Source organism: Anopheles funestus, chromosome 3RL (genome assembly GCF_943734845.2).
Source record: "Anopheles funestus chromosome 3RL, idAnoFuneDA-416_04, whole genome shotgun sequence".
Lineage (NCBI taxonomy): Eukaryota > Metazoa > Arthropoda > Insecta > Diptera > Culicidae > Anopheles > Anopheles funestus.
The window spans coordinates 52488658-52505447 of record NC_064599.1 but is presented as its reverse complement, the minus strand read 5'-3'; the positions used below and the strand labels follow the sequence as shown (position 1 = coordinate 52505447).

The 16790-nt window shown below is 42.8% G+C and overlaps 2 protein-coding genes across 2 annotated transcripts in view; both read left to right on the top strand.

The window, feature by feature from the left end:
- Nucleotides 1-2273: 2273 nt before the first annotated feature.
- Nucleotides 2274-16790, top strand: part of LOC125772085 (uncharacterized) — a 312356-nt gene continuing 297839 nt past the window's right edge. The window contains exon 1 of the mRNA XM_049443443.1: nt 2274-4218. The gene's annotated coding sequence lies outside the window, so the exon portion shown is untranslated. The remainder of the gene's footprint in view (nt 4219-16790) is intronic.
- On the top strand, nt 4386-6379 carry LOC125769499 (uncharacterized). Its single transcript, XM_049438233.1, has 2 exons — nt 4386-6262; nt 6310-6379. The coding sequence occupies exons 1-2, from the start codon at nt 4386-4388 to the stop codon at nt 6377-6379; spliced, it is 1947 nt and encodes a 648-aa protein (XP_049294190.1).

Sequence of the window (16790 nt, the reverse complement as noted above, 5' to 3'; positions counted from 1 at the left end):
CAAGTTAAAAATGGCGCTTTTCGAACAAGGCGTACTGTTCTTCTTCTTGGTCGATGGTATCATCGGACGTTGCCGCCAGCCGGCCAGTATGCCACGTTTCATACTTTGTAGCCAACTTGGTTACACACGCTGCGTAACCCTTAAATATGGATTCGTCCAATAGCGTTGCCTCCTGCAACGCATTTTCGATTCGGTTTAGCCTTTGCTCAAAGTGCTTTCGCATTCACTGATTTTGCGGATCGACATTTGTTGAACCGCACCGTGCAAAATTTGAACCCGTTTCCGCCATCCAAACAGGACGGCGTAGCTTGTTCCTAAGAACTCTTCTTTTTAGTTGGACTTCCCATTACCGGCATTGTACCGCTCACGCCGAATCGTTTGATTTTTTACTGTTTGCGCGTAGTGTGCTGTGTTAAACACCGACGCGTTGTACCATAAGGACAACACATAGCACTAACACACACGAACAGAGCTAACGCTACAGTCCAACTACTGTTTCTGCAAACAACGTACAACTAACGGAAAACAACGGTATTACTTCCTCGATCGCGCTCACTTATATATGCCTCAAAATTGGCGGCAACTCTAAACGTCATAGGGACGCTGTAGTGATGGGCACTACTAAGGATGGGCATGCACTAAAGAGGGGAGTGTGGGATGGGATTCATTCCGTGCCATGTGGAACGGAACATACTCCTCCCTTTGAGGATACTCAAAACTAAAGAAAGGGATTCTAAGTTTAACAAATGGAAAGTTTGTTCATAGAAGGATGGGTTAGATTGCATTTTATCCTCAATAGGTAGCACGGAGAATGTGTTTATGCTGCGACGATAGGTAGAACCTCCAATGGATACATCGACAGCTCGAACTAAGCCATCTTTGCCAGGATAGACAGCTGTAACACGTCCCAAGGTCCAGTTCAATGGGGGCTCGTTCCGATTATGGAGAAGCACGATCATTCCTTCTCGAAAGTTCGTCGTCGTTTGGAGATTCTTCTTCCTTGGCTGCATCGTGTTTAAATACTCACGACTCCAAGCGCGCCAGAAATGTTCGCGCATAAGTTGAAGATGTTGCCATCTGGTTAAACGTGTTCGATTTCCACAGCTTCGATTTCCACTAGTACGATGGTCAATTCCTCAAAGGATAGCCTTCCATTACCGACGACGCGCTTAAGATGGGTTTTGGTGGACTTCACGGCAGCTTCCCAGAGACCGCCAAATTCTGGTGCATCTGAAGGGATGAAGTGCCACTCAATCTCCGGCGAATGGCAAAAGTTTTCAACGGAGGTTACAAACTGTTGGTAACGGAATTGATTAAACAGCTCCTTTAGCTTGTTGTTCGCTCCTCGGAAGATAGTAGCGTTATCCGAATGAAGCTATTGTATCATTCCCATTATCATTCGAGTTAGTGGGATTTATACGAAAGCATCTCACGCACTTACGGGTGATAGCGCGGATGGTGGAACGTGCATTTAACAACTATTATCGCTGTCTCATTGCATTCATCAATCTCGTTTGTCCAACAGGTAGTAGTTCGACATGCATCTGTCGTATCAAGTGATGTATTAAAGGATCCTTACTAGGAACGATAGTAGGGTGACGACCTTCAAACGGTGGGGTTCGACAATTTCCTATAAACAACAGCAAGTAGCCCATGATACGCTGAGTCTTCCTAAAATTACTAAATTTATATAGAAAGGAAATGTCGTCGGTGCTTACGGCTGATGTTACTACTGCTGACATAAGCTCGGGTCACCTTCGGGAACGAATTCAGCAGGTTCCACTTCGTAGTCCGATTTGTAGAGGAGGGCTGGACCATACCACCAGAGGTTGTTGTTCTTCAGCGGTTCAACCAGCTGGCCTCGAGAGACAATATCCGCAGGGTTGTATTGTGACCGAATATACTCCCATCGGTGATCAGTCTCCCTGTGTACTCTCCTGGATTATAGCAATACGATTTCGGACGTATAACTGCAGTTGGTTGAGCGGCTTCCTTATCCATGAAAGCACGATTGTACTGTCACACCACAGTACGACGTCTCGGAAGGACATGTTGAGAGCTGGAAATACCTTCCTTATCAATCGGGCGAGCAATAGAGCAGCACACAGCTCCTTTCCGGGTATCTGTATTTTCTTAGAACCATCAGGGAAGAGGCTTCGCAGGTAGATACATGCTCCATATGCTGTGGTAGATGCATCAGAAAAACCGTGTAATTCGTATTCCATAACTCCATCAAACGTTACGCATTTCCGTATAGCAATGGTGTGCAAATGTGATAACGAATCTTGGAGTTAATTCCATTCACGCGTCATCATCAACTGGATCGTCCCATCCGATTTTGAGTCGCCACATTCGCTGAGCTAGGAGCTTCGCTACTACGATCACTGGTGATACTAAGCCCAACGGGTCGAAGAATTTGACGATTTCAGAATACATTTCACGTTTCGTTATTCGATGGTGATCAGTTGAGCTGGGTGCTGGGTTCTTAGCGATGAACAGAATATCGGTATAAGGGTCTCACAGCAAGCCGAGCACCTTTATGGTCTCATTTACTCCTCTTAATTGGTCCATGGCGGTCTTCTTTTCGCGATCTTCTTCGGGAATGTGCTCGAGAAATTTTTTGGAATTCGAGCACCACTTGTGGATTGGAAAACATCCTCGTTCTAGAAACACTTTCAATTGTCGTTGTGCTTCGATGGCATCTTCCACCGAATCAGCACCGGAGAGTACATCATCCATGTACGTTTCTTCCTGTACTATCCGGGAAGCGATGGGAAAGGCGCGGCCATCTTCTTCGACAAGTTGCAACAAACACCTTGTTGCAAGGAAAGGGGCCGATGCGGTACCATAGGTTACCGTATTCAATAGTAGAGCTCACATCGGTTGGGATGGATGAGGTCTCCAGAAGATGCGTAAGAAGCGACGATCTTCTTCGGCATGCAGTACCTGGCGGTACATTTTAGATACGTCTCCGGAAAGCGCTATCTTATATGTCCGAAAACGCAGTACGATGAAGTGTAAGTTGTTCTGGACTACGGGTCCAACTTGTAGCACATCATTCAAGGACATTCCTGATGGTGAAGTCTTGGCGCTGGCATTGAACACGACTCTGCATTTCGTGCTCGTACTCGATGGTCGTAACACCGCATGTGTCGAGTGCAACACTGCGACAGTTGTTCAATTGCAGCAAACCTTCTTTGAACGGCAATCTAACGATGAACTTTCCGTCCTCGTCTTGTTTGTAGGTAGATAAAAAATGAGCCTCACAGGCTAACTCTTCTTTTGACATCTTAGGAACGTTCAGGCACTTCCTCAATCTGCCAGAAATGATGCATCATATCTTCGACTTCTTCTACGGATACCTTATATGAATGTTGCAACGACATGCTGGTGACAAATGGCTCGGCGATGGATCCGGATACTACCTATCCAAATTGAGTCTCTCGCAGCACCGGTAGGTTTGGAGCAAGTTGTAGCTGATTTTCCTTCACAATATCAAAAAAGAGCTCTGCACCAATCAACACATCCACTCTTTGCGGTTGGGAAAATAACGGATCAGCTAAAATAATTCCGTTGGGAAGGCTCGAAAGGTTGATGTTCACATGGGAAGACGGAATTATACTAGTCACCTTCGGTGCCACCAAACATGATTTTCAATTCGTCTGCGTCTGGGCTGCCGGCGATCCATTTCCATACTTGACCAACCCCATCTTTCCCATCTTTTATGTCTCTTTACAGTTTTCCTAATCTTAGCTAATGTTTCTTTTAATTTGGTGACTTTTATTTTTATTAGCTCACTGAGTGATTGGTTATCTAAATCGTTTTTGTTAATAGTAGTTACCTTATTAATAAAGTCTGTTGAAAATAGATTCGGAATTATAGGAAATCTTTCATGAAATGTTTCACGGACGAACTGAAAGGGAATTAGTTAATTGGACTATTCATCTAGGGCAGTAAGTGAACTTTAGGATTATCAAAATGAACTATGTAATAATGAACTTGACAGACGAATACACAGTCACAAACAGAACGGCGCGCGACGATTACGACTTTCTCGGCTTGGTGGAAAAAACTCCGAAAATTTACAGCCAGCACTCCGTGAGAATTTCTCACATTTTTGGTCCTTCGAACTGGATTGTGAATTCAAAGAGTTTTTTTTTTCGTTCAAAGCTCTGCAACAAGAGCTCGGTCGGTTTAACGCTCTGCAACAAGGGCAAGGTGTACAATTCTTCGTCGCGTCGTTTCACGCCATCGCGTTTCGCTCCGCATCAAGGGCAGCGGCCAACGATTTCAGCGCCATCGTTATTTGAATTTTCGCGCCAAACTTAAACGTTTTATTTCGTGTTTAATTTCGTCCTGTGAGTGTTTTCATATCGTGCAAAATCATGGACAAGAAGATAAAGGCCGCTCAACTAAAAAGAAGGATCGCGGTGGAAAATATAAGTGCTCTCGAACGGTTCCAAGTGCAATTTTCTGGGGATGACGCCAAGCAAATTCCGGAGGCGTTAGAGGACTTGGAACGGCATAAGGAAGGGTTCTTCGCCGCGATATCGAAACTGGAAGAGCTCGATGACAGTAATGAAGCGATTGAAGCTTGCATCATGGACAGGATCAACATCGAGGAGCGGTGTAGGAAGCTAAAATCCTTCCTACGGGACAACCTTCGACGGGAAGAGGGTACGCTAAACGATACATCGGGTTTGGCTTCTTCAACGCTTGCGTTTGGTCGGCCAAACGCACCACATCTACGTCTTCCGAAGATCGAATTGCCATCATTCGATGGCGACCAAACGAAATGGCTGTCGTTTCGTGACCGATTCATCGCGATGATCGACGCTTCACCGGAGCTTCCTTCGATTGCGAAGCTGGAATATTTGCTGTCAGCATTGAAAGGGGAAGCGGCGCTTCCTTTCGAACACACGCCGTTGACAGCGGACAACTACTCGGTGACGTGGGCAGCTCTTCTAAAAAGGTACGATAATCCACGTACACTAATCCGTGAGTATTATCGGAAGCTACATTCCTTTCCGCCCGTACGCGCGGACTGTGTGGATGAGTTAGTGCATTTGGTAGATGAATTCATTCGTCATGTGAATGGGTTACTAAAGCTCAACGAGCCCATCGATCATTGGGATACACCGTTGACAAATTTGCTGGCTATGAAGCTAGATCACGCTACTGTTTTAGCTTGGGAAAAGCATTCGGTCCATGCCAAGAAGGACAAATACAAGGAGCTCATCGATTTTGTACAAGATCGAATACAAATATTGAAGGCGACTCGGAGTACTACTTGTGAAGATGACACTAGTATCACTAAGGTGGCTGGTACGCAGCGTTATCCAAGTTCGCGGAAGACAATCGTTCACTCAGCCGTAGCACAACCAGTGTCAAGTAGGATGATTGTATCACCACCACCGAAGTGTCCCTTGGAGTGTACGGAGAACCATTTCTTACGAAACTGTCCGGTGTTTGGCAGTAAGGACGTGCAGCAACGTCGGGAAGTGGTTACATCGAAACACTTATGTTGGAATTGTCTCGGAGATTCCCATCAAGTGAAATCCTGCAAGTCGGAGCATGCTTGTCGCACGTGTCATCAGCGACACCATACACTCTTGCATGTTCCTACCACTACAACGATCACGATGGCAGCTCACGACGATCGCAGTTCGGTGATCCTGGAAACGGCTGTCCTATTCATCGTGGGTGACGACGGAAAGAAACATGAGGCAAGGGCCCTCCTTGATTCAGGCTCCATGTCGAATTTTATTTCCGAATCACTTTCTCGGAAGCTTACGGCTACTCGAAACAAAATCAACGTGGCAGTCACGGGCATCGGAAAAACGGCACAGTCGGCGAGAGGGTCGATCGTCGCAACTGTGGCATCGAGGAATCAATTGTATTCTAATCATCTGGAGTTCCTCGTTCTGGAGTCACTATTTGCGCATACTCCAATTACACCCATCGATACTTCATCGTGGAGTATGCCCGATCTGCAGCTGGCAGATCCTTCATTTAATGTTCCGGGCAACATAGACATCGTAATCGGCGGAGACACGTTCTGGGAGATTCATTCAGGACGAAAACGATCTATGGGCACGGGCAAACCTTGGCTCGTGGAAACATCATTCGGCTGGAGCGTGACAGGGAATGCATCAAACGGTACACCTCTTCAACCATGTCATCGTTCGGGCTACGGAAGTCCACCTACGGAAGAGAAAACAAATCAGAAGGGTTCCACTGTTTATAATAAAGTTCCTGGAAGGTATGTTGCACATTTACCTCACTACCATAATTTTGGCATCGTTTTAGAGGCATCGAAGTCAAGGTCAGACCGATGTATTTCTCGGACCGAACGTCATTCCAAGCGCTGGAAGTATAGCCCTCGTCACAATTCGGTAAACTATCATGCAAACGTGTCACATCGCTGGAAACCAAACTATCATTCGGATCATAAACGCTGGTTTCATTCACCACCCTGGGTTTGCGAAGAACAGAAAACAACAAGATCGAAATCTACAAGGGGAATATTGGAATGATCAATATCTACATACCATCACACGTTTATCGGCGTATCATTTCATCGCGAAGCAACGGGCTTCATCAGGCATCATATTCGGGGTAAAGAGATTTACACACTCTTTACACTACTCAATCGGAATGAGTTTCATCATGTGGTGCTACTACACATCATCTGCGAACGGTTCGGGAATATGTGTGACGGTGGCCGGGTTCACTACACACATATTATTCACATACATTCATCTCGGCATCCAATTATGCATTTTTCGGTCGGAACAACAGCATCGCGTTCGTATCTAACATGCGCACATTCGTAGCGATGTTCAGCGTAGTATAGGAGGCAATAGTTAAATTTGCGAACAGTGTCAGTACACTTCATTACGGTAGAAAGTTCTCCCATAGGTTTGTACGGGAACTTTAGGGAAGCTGTCGATCAGCTCAATCAAACAGCTAGCTCGCTTAGATATCTATAAAGGAAGAAAGTAGTTAGTATCAGGATGGAACGTACTTACTTACCTTAGTGGCAAAGGAAATCTCAGAGATACACTCAAGCGTGGTTGGCTGGTTGGGATAACGGTACTCAGCAGCAACGTGATATCAACGTTTGGAAGGCTAGCAATCATTCGCACCTTAAGTATGCACACACGCATTTTTCGCATACGGAATAATGCAAACAAAACTGACAGTTTAGGCTAGTTCATCGATTACGGCAACAATCGATCAAATCACAATGCAGATCAATCGTACAATTTCCGGTACACATTACGAATTACATTTAGTTAGCTTATTAGGTTTCATGAATTAAAAGAAGTTCCTTCTTTGGTGGCCGGGAATGTTGAAAATAGATTCGGAATTATAGGAAATCTTTCATGAAATGTTTCACGGACGAACTGAAAGGGAATTAGTTAATTGGACTATTCATCTAGGGCAGTAAGTGAACTTTAGGATTATCAAAATGAACTATGTAATAATGAACTTGACAGACGAATACACAGTCACAAACAGAACGGCGCGCGACGATTACGACTTTCTCGGCTTGGTGGAAAAAACTCCGAAAATTTACAGCCAGCACTCCGTGAGAATTTCTCACAAAGTCATTTAGCTCTTCTAAATTAATCGGATGTATCGTTCTCACGTATCCTATTCTTATCTTAGCTTTTCCCAATGGAATGATTACAAGAGAATTATTCGTTACATCATGTATCTTAATTTTACTCGATTCTATCGAGATAGCGATAAGGAATAACCTGAAATGGTAGGAATGATTATAATCAATTAGTAGGATTTCTTAAATTTACTTTATGAATTTTTCTATTATGTTCATCGATTATATACGTAGGATGATTTTCTTTAACCTTTACCATATTGAAACGACTATCGCGTTTATTATTCGTTTTCCTCTTTTCGTACGCGTATTGATTTGGTTCGTAATCTTTATATTTCTTATTCTTTATCTTTTCATTTTTTTCTTCGAATAGTTTTATGATTTTCTTATCAAGTTTTTCTCTTAATAATGCTCTGTCTCTAAGGGACATTTCTTCCGACTGTTCTCCAATGTGTACGTTCTTGGGAGTCTCTTTTGTAAACGAATGAATTGTATTATTGTATTTGTATACAGCTTGTTGCTTTAGATTTTTGTCTGTAATATCTGGATTTAATGCCTTAATGCATCTACCAATCTCTCTAATTGTCGAATGACATCTCTCAATTTGACCATTTGTTTCCGATCGATATACTGGGGTTTTGAAAATAGTTATACCTAGATTTCTAATCATTTGCTCTATAACATTTGAAACAAATGTGCATTCATTATCGATTACAATTTGTTTTGGTAAATTCCAATCATATAAGAGTTCTTGCATTACTTCTTTTATATCTGCAATAGATTTTGATTTGATGAATCTTATTTTAAGAAATTTAGAAAATTTATCTAGCGATGAAAGGTATAGTAAGTTTGAATTATACACAAATATGACAATGTGAACGATTTCACCTGAATATCTGGGAATTGGAGTTTCTATTTGTATAAACTCTTGAGGTTTTCTGTCATATTTTTCCATTTTGCAAATTTCACAATTTTTAACAAATAATTCTATTACCTTCCTCACGGTTGGAAAATAAAACTTTTTAATGCATTGAAATGAGTTTTCCTTCGAATTTCTATGTGCAAAATTATGAATGTTTTTGATTTCATCTAGTTGTCTTTCTTCGTCAGTTAAATCTTCAACTTGTATTTGAGAAAATCTACATCCCATTGTTTTCGAATTGAATTAATTTTTATACACTTCTTGAATGTGACCCATGGTTACATCGTCCGTTAGTATACCGTTAATAATGTTAGGATTGAGGAATCTTTTTAGTTTGGCTGTTAAATATTGGTTAGTAAATTCTGGTTCACAGAAAATATGCCTTTTAAATCTTGGAAACGGCGTGATCATTTCATATAGTGAATAGATTCCATCGCTTTAGTTTTGCGTTGTTATTTTTTGGCGACATTGCATATGTTAAAGGTTGGTGATCTGTTAATATTGTTATTTTTGCACCGTAGATGTAATTGCGTAGGGAACGTAAAGCCCATACTATAGCAAGCATTTCTTTTTCATTGGTGGCGTAGTTTTCTTCTGTTTTCGATAACGTTCTGGATATGAACGTAACTGGTTTCTCAATACCATTGAGCTTTTGTGACAGAACAGCTCCGATTGCTTTGTCGGACGCGTCTGTGGTTAAAATAAAATCATGATTAAAATCGGGGTATGACAGAACATCTTCGGATGATAAAATTTCTTTGAGAGTATTAAATGCGCGTATGGCATCTTCATCAAATTTTATCGGAAAATTTTTTGATTGGTTTTTTGTAATTTTACAGTGGCCTTGGCCATCCTCTCCTCTTAAGAGTTTTGTTAGAGGTTTTGCTAGAGTAGCATACTTTTTAACAAATCTTCTGTAATAGCCAGAGAGTCCTAAGAATGCTCTAAGCTCTCGTATAGTTTTAGGTTTGGCATATTTTTGTATGCTTTCAATTTTTTTCTCATTTGGTTTCAAGCCTTGTTCTGAGGCTATGAATCCTAAGAATTCAACCTCTGTTTTTAAAAATTCTGATTTGTCTGGTTGTATTCTAAAATTGGCTTCACGTAATGTGTTCAATACAATTTAAAAGTTTTTTAAATGTTCTTTGAATGTCTTACCAAAGACTATTATGTCATCGATGTAAACATGACAGATTTTGCCAATGTGTTCCCTAAGAACATCATCCATGACTCTCTGAAAGATAGAAGGTGCGTTTTTTAGACCAAAAGGTAGTCGTAAAAATTTATATTTCCCAAAAGGTAGTCGTTTAATTTATATGTTGATTGAAAAAGCGGTTTTTTCTATATCTTTTTCTGCTAAACGGATTTGATGAAAACCTGATGCTAGATCAAGTGTGGTATAGTATCTATTGTTTCCATAATTGGAGAGAACTGTTGATGCGTCTGGGATGGGGTATCTATCACTTTTAGTTTTTAGGTTCAGTTTTCTATAATAGATCACAAGTCGATATTTTTTGTTGTTTGATGCGTCGGCCTTTTTGGGTACGATCCAAACAGGTGAATTATATGGTGATCTGGATGGACGAATTATACCGTTTTTAGTAATTTTTTTATCTGTGTCTCCACTTCCTGTTTCAGAGACAAGGGATACGGGTATGACTTACAGTAAACTGGTTCGATGTCATCCTATTAATTTCCTGTAATGGGTAGAGTAAGAGAGGTATTATATTATCTTTTATAATTAGATAGTCTCTTTTGGAATGCTCCCATTTCATTGATAGTGTCGTAACCGACAAGGGCATCGAATGTTTTTAGTCCCTGTAAATGGTAAAATTTAACATCTACATCTGAAAAAGGGGCAAATATTTTAGCTTGCGAATATTTCGTTACAAGTAAATCTCCTCCTACTGATGCTACAAGAAAGGGTTTTGTTACGTCATGCGAAATTTTTGCATGTTTCGGATTAATGAAATTCTTGTTGGATCCTGTATCGATCAAAATTTTTATTTGTTGTCCAGCTTTGCCATTATATATGAAATATGGCAGAGCCGATTTCATTCTAAAAAATTCAACTCTGCTTCACGGGAAGCTTCGTCAATTTTTTCTTGCTTTTCTATATTCCTCATATATCTCATTTTCATCTTCGTATGGGTTCCTTTCTTCCGCGAAGGTTTCTAAGTTAAACGCTCTTTGTCTTTTCAACGGCCGGACATTAGATGAATTCGGTCTGTTTGCGTAGTTGACCTGGTGTGATCTTATTGATCGATCTACTTCTATAGGCTCCGGTCTATTTTGACGAAAATTTGGTTGATTAAAATCCGTGCGTTGGAACAATTTGCGTGCGTTTTGGAACATTTGGTGGTGGATGAGGTATTGGCAATGGTATGAGGTTTCTTGGGGCTGACAGGGGTGTGTTAACGTGTCTTGAGGTCGGTTCATAATGTTAGAGTGGGGAATACGCAGTATAAGCGTTGCTGGGATTTCGGATTATGTACACTACACTGAAGAGAATCACATGTGCTCTGTATGCTTGTACGTCTATTGGCGGACTTAAATTGTAATTAGTTAGTTTACAAGGTTGGGCAATGGTTGCCTCCCTGCACCGCAAATGTCACACCTATCTCGTCGAACTATGGGCTATTGAGGGGTAATAATTGCCTATCTTCAACACTCCTCCTCAATTAGTAGTCCTCAACTGTTTTCTATATTAAGCCCAAACTACTCGCGAACATATGGTGTTTTACTGCACCTAATGGCTTTGTTAATATATCCGCGTTTATTTGATCCGTAGGACAATACTTTAGTTCAACATCTCCCTGTTGACATAGGTCCCGCACGAAATGATGTCTCGTTTCGATATGCTTGGAGCGCTTGCTAGATTTCTCTGAACGAGCAAACAAAAGACAAGCCTGGTTGTCCCCATTCACCATTTTTGCGTTACGTTGGACTTCTCCTAGATCACCTAGAAGGCGGCGTAACCACAATACCTCTTGGCAGGTCTCTGCCAATGCAACGTACTCTGCTTCCATAGTGGATAGTGTAACATTGCCCTGCTGACGACTTGCCCAGGATACTGCTCCTCCTGAGAAATATACCACGAAACCAGTTGTTGATTTTCGCGTAGAAGAATCTCCCGCCCAGTCCGCATCGGAAAATGCGACTAAATCACTGCAGTCGATTCTATCGTGCTCATTACCTAGCTTTAACATCCAAGATTTGGTACCTTTAAGATATCTAACAGCACGCTTGGCTGCCACCCAATCACTTTCCGTTGGGGCACTAAACTTCCTTCCCAGTATCGTAGCTGTTGTCATAAGATCCGGCCGTGCACAAACGGCTACGTACAATAGTGCTCCCACCACAGATCGGTACTTAGTACTATCTTCTAGTAATTCGCTTTCATTTACATTTTTCAAATAACCTTGGTCCATTGGTGTTTTTACAGTTTTCGCATCGCTAAGTCCTATCCTGTTCACTAGCTTGTTGATGTAATTAGTTAACCCGATACTGTAAACACCGTTTTCCTTATGAACTTCTAGCCCTAGAAAGAACTTTACATCACCGAGACAAACAATTTCAAAATGTTCTTTCAAGTCCTCATACACTCCTGATATAGTTTTCTTGTTTTCACAACCTACAAGAATATCGTCAACGTATACAATAATATATACCGTTTCACCGTTTCTGTCCCGCGTGAACAAACATGGATCGGCAGAACTTGCAACGAACCCCAGTTCTCCCAGTACACCCGAGAGCTTCTCGTTCCAGCATCGCGCAGATTGTTTCAGTCCGTATATACTTTTTCTCAGCTGACACACTAACTCCTCCTTTCCAGGAACCTCGTATCCGTGGGGCTGACGCATGAAGATCTCTTCATCTATCTCTCCGTAGAGATAAGCAGTACGTACGTCCAGATGCTGCAAATAAAGATTTTTCTTACCAGCTAGCACCAGCAATGTGCGGAGAGTAGTATGCTTCGTGACCGGTGCGTAAACTTCATCGTAATCCTCTCCATATCGTTGGTTGTACCCTTGGGCTACTATCCGTGCTTTGTACCGCACGATCTCGTCCGACTCGTTGCGCTTCTGCTTGTAGACCCATTTACTGCCAAATGCTCGTTTCCCTTCGGGAAGCTGAACTAATTCCCAAGTCTGATTCTGCTTGTGCGATTGGATCTCGCTGTCCATCGCCTGCTTCCACGAATTACGATTTGCACTCGAAATTGCCTCCTTGTAGCATGTTGGCTCCTCTGCCGTGTGCGCTGCAACTCGCACTACGAAGTCGCTCAGCTCACTCGGCAGTTCACCGCGATTTACACGGCTGGAACGTCTTAATGACGTCACGTCACCTTCTCCCAGTTGATCGGTGTTGTCTACTTCCAATGAAGCCGTCAGATCCTCAGCTTCATCAACGTCAGTCGTATCGAAAAATAGACTGTCTTCGCTCGCCTCCTCCGCAACTTCCTCCTCTATGGTTTCGTTTGTTGGGCTCGATGTAATGTAGTTTTCCACAACACTATCCAAAGGAGAATAGCCTTGAGTATCTGATTTCACTGATTTTACAGGCGTTTTCTTTAATTTCCTTTCAGTTGATTTCGCATTGGTCGTAGCACCATCACCCTCCAGGAATTTTGCTTTCCGGCTGATTGTGATTTTATTCGTTTCTGTATCCACGAACCGATATCCTTTGTGCTCATCAGAATATCCAATAAAAATCAACTTTCTCGCCTTACTGTCAAACTTTCCTCTGTTGACACTTGGAATGTGTACGTATGCTGGACAACCATACACCTTAAGATGTCCTAATTCTGGCTTCCTTCCAAACCACTTCTCGTACGGGGTCGTACCCCAGTACCGTTTGTCAAGCTCTGCGCCAAGGAGCATCGAGGTTGCCATTTCCTCTAGAGAGCGATTCTTCCTCTCTGCCACACCGTTCTGTTGCGGTGAATGAGCTGTTGTGTATTGTGCCTTTATGCCTTGCTTTGCGTAGAAAATACGTAAATTGTCGTTGACGTACTCGCCTCCACCATCGGATCGTATTATTCTCGGCTTCCAAGCAAAGAGATTTTCCACAAACGCACATACTCTTTGATTTTCTCTGCAGCGTCAGACTTCCTCTCTAGCAAGTAAACGATAGTGAAACGTGAAAAATCGTCTATCATAGTCATGACGTACCTTTTCCCTCCTGGCGTTGTTGTCCGCATCGGACCACATAGATCTGTGTGTATTAAATCCAACACCTTTGCCGATTTTATTTCCGATGCCTTTGGAAATGGATTTCTCGCTGATTTACCCTTGATGCAAATTTCACAGGATTCCTGAACACCGCAGTCCACGATTTTCATTCCGGTAGCCAGTGTCTCGTTCAATATTTTCGGGATGACGCATAAATCGCGATGACCAAATCGACGATGCCACGTGTGCTTGCAATTTGTATTGTGTGTCTTTTTCTCGGCCATTTTGGACACTTCAACTAACCTCAACCCATACAAGCAATCACTGCGTTCACATCTAAGCATTAGCTTATTGTTCGTATCATTGACCTCACACCCATTCGATTTGAAAGTCACTGTGTATCCACTGGCAACCATTTTGTCCACTGAAATGAGCCCTGTTGCCAACGTCGGAACATATAAGACGTCTTTTAACGTAATGTTCATGACACCGCCATTTGCACCAACACAACGCACCATTCCATAACCAATACCGCTTGCTTCGGTAATGTTCCCATCGGCCAAAGCGACGCTAGGACCCTTTTGTTGAACAAGCTTTTCGAAGAATTTCTTATCACTGGTCATGTGGCAACTCGCACCACTATCGATCAGCCACCCATTTGTCTGATATGAACCAGACAAGAAACACATACTGTTACACTCCGCGCGGGAGCCATTTTGTTTTTGTTCCTTGAAACGACAGTTTCTTTTCAAATGACCCGGCTTACCGCACTTGTAACACACTGTTTTGTGGCTTTGTTTCACGTATCCCTTCATGGCCTTCAGTTCGCTGGTGTTCCCTGATCGATCTTTCCTTCGCTCACTTTCGTCGAGCAACTTCGACTTAACGACTTCCACCGTTAATTCGGAATCCGGGCGACTCTCCAATGCAGTCACCAGCCCACCATATGATTCCGGCAGGCTCCGGTGAATCATTGCGACTCGTAGCTCTGGCTGAAGCACCAGACCCGCTATTGTGAGTTTGTCAAATAAACTCTCGAGATCCATCAAATGTTTATCCATATCGCCACCCTCGATCAGCTTCATGTCACAGATTTTACTTAGAACCGACACTCGCGACGTTGCAGTCGTCTTCTCGTGAAACGAACGCAATTTGTCCCAAAACTCTTTTGCCAAAGCTATGTCTTTTACTAAATTCACTTGGTTATCCTCGATGCAAAGCCCCATCGTGGCACGCGCCTTGCGGTCATCCGTGACCCATTTCTCCGGTGGTGACTCCGGTTTTGGATCAGCGATCACATACCATGTTTCTTCACGAATGAGAAGCATTTCCATTCGAAACTTCCAGGTGCTGTAGTTCGAATTGTTCAATTTTGCAAACGAGAGTTTGCCGGGTTCCGCCATTTTGTTTCACACACTATGCCGTACAACACACAAAAACCGACGCGCACATTCCTGTAGCAAAACTAGCCTTTCTTCACTGTACAATCGAACTTTCCCGGGATAATTATATCCGTGCTGGGCCCATAACCTGTTAGAGTGGGGAATACGCAGTATAAGCGTTGCTGGGATTTCGGATTATGTACACTACACTGAAGAGAATCACATGTGCTCTGTATGCTTGTACGTCTATTGGCGGACTTAAATTGTAATTAGTTAGTTTACAAGGTTGGGCAATGGTTGCCTCCCTGCACCGCAAATGTCACACCTATCTCGTCGAACTATGGGCTATTGAGGGGTAATAATTGCCTATCTTCAACACTCCTCCTCAATTAGTAGTCCTCAACTGTTTTCTATATTAAGCCCAAACTACTCGCGAACATATGGTGTTTTACTGCACCTAATGGCTTTGTTAATATATCCGCGTTTATTTGATCCGTAGGACAATACTTTAGTTCAACATCTCCCTGTTGACATAGGTCCCGCACGAAATGATGTCTCGTTTCGATATGCTTGGAGCGCTTGCTAGATTTCTCTGAACGAGCAAACAAAAGACAAGCCTGGTTGTCCCCATTCACCATTTTTGCGTTACGTTGGACTTCTCCTAGATCACCTAGAAGGCGGCGTAACCACAATACCTCTTGGCAGGTCTCTGCCAATGCAACGTACTCTGCTTCCATAGTGGATAGTGTAACATTGCCCTGCTGACGACTTGCCCAGGATACTGCTCCTCCTGAGAAATATACCACGAAACCAGTTGTTGATTTTCGCGTAGAAGAATCTCCCGCCCAGTCCGCATCGGAAAATGCGACTAAATCACTGCGGTCGATTCTATCGTGCTCATTACCTAGCTTTAACATCCAAGATTTGGTACCTTTAAGATATCTAACAGCACGCTTGGCTGCCACCCAATCACTTTCCGTTGGGGCACTAAACTTCCTTCCCAGTATCGTAGCTGTTGTCATAAGATCCGGCCGTGCACAAACGGCTACGTACAATAGTGCTCCCACCACAGATCGGTACTTAGTACTATCTTCTAGTAATTCGCTTTCATTTACATTTTTCAAATAACCTTGGTCCATTGGTGTTTTTACAGTTTTCGCATCGCTAAGTCCTATCCTGTTCACTAGCTTGTTGATGTAATTAGTTAACCCGATACTGTAAACACCGTTTTCCTTATGAACTTCTAGCCCTAGAAAGAACTTTACATCACCGAGACAAACAATTTCAAAATGTTCTTTCAAGTCCTCATACACTCCTGATATAGTTTTCTTGTTTTCACAACCTACAAGAATATCGTCAACGTATACAATAATATATACCGTTTCACCGTTTCTGTCCCGCGTGAACAAACATGGATCGGCAGAACTTGCAACGAACCCCAGTTCTCCCAGTACACCCGAGAGCTTCTCGTTCCAGCATCGCGCAGATTGTTTCAGTCCGTATATACTTTTTCTCAGCTGACACACTAACTCCTCCTTTCCAGGAACCTCGTATCCGTGGGGCTGACGCATGAAGATCTCTTCATCTATCTCTCCGTAGAGATAAGCAGTACGTACGTCCAGATGCTGCAAATAAAGATTTTTCTTACCAGCTAGCACCAGCAATGTGCGGAGAGTAGTATGCTTCGT

Coding starts and splice junctions, on each gene's coding strand:
- LOC125769499 (XM_049438233.1), top strand. CDS start 4,386: ATGGACAAGAAGATAAAGGCCGCTCAACTAAAAAGAAGGATCGCGGTG. Junction 6,263..6,309: donor TATAATAAAGTTCCTGGAAG/GTATGTTGCACA, acceptor GCATCGTTTTAG/AGGCATCGAAGTCAAGGTCA.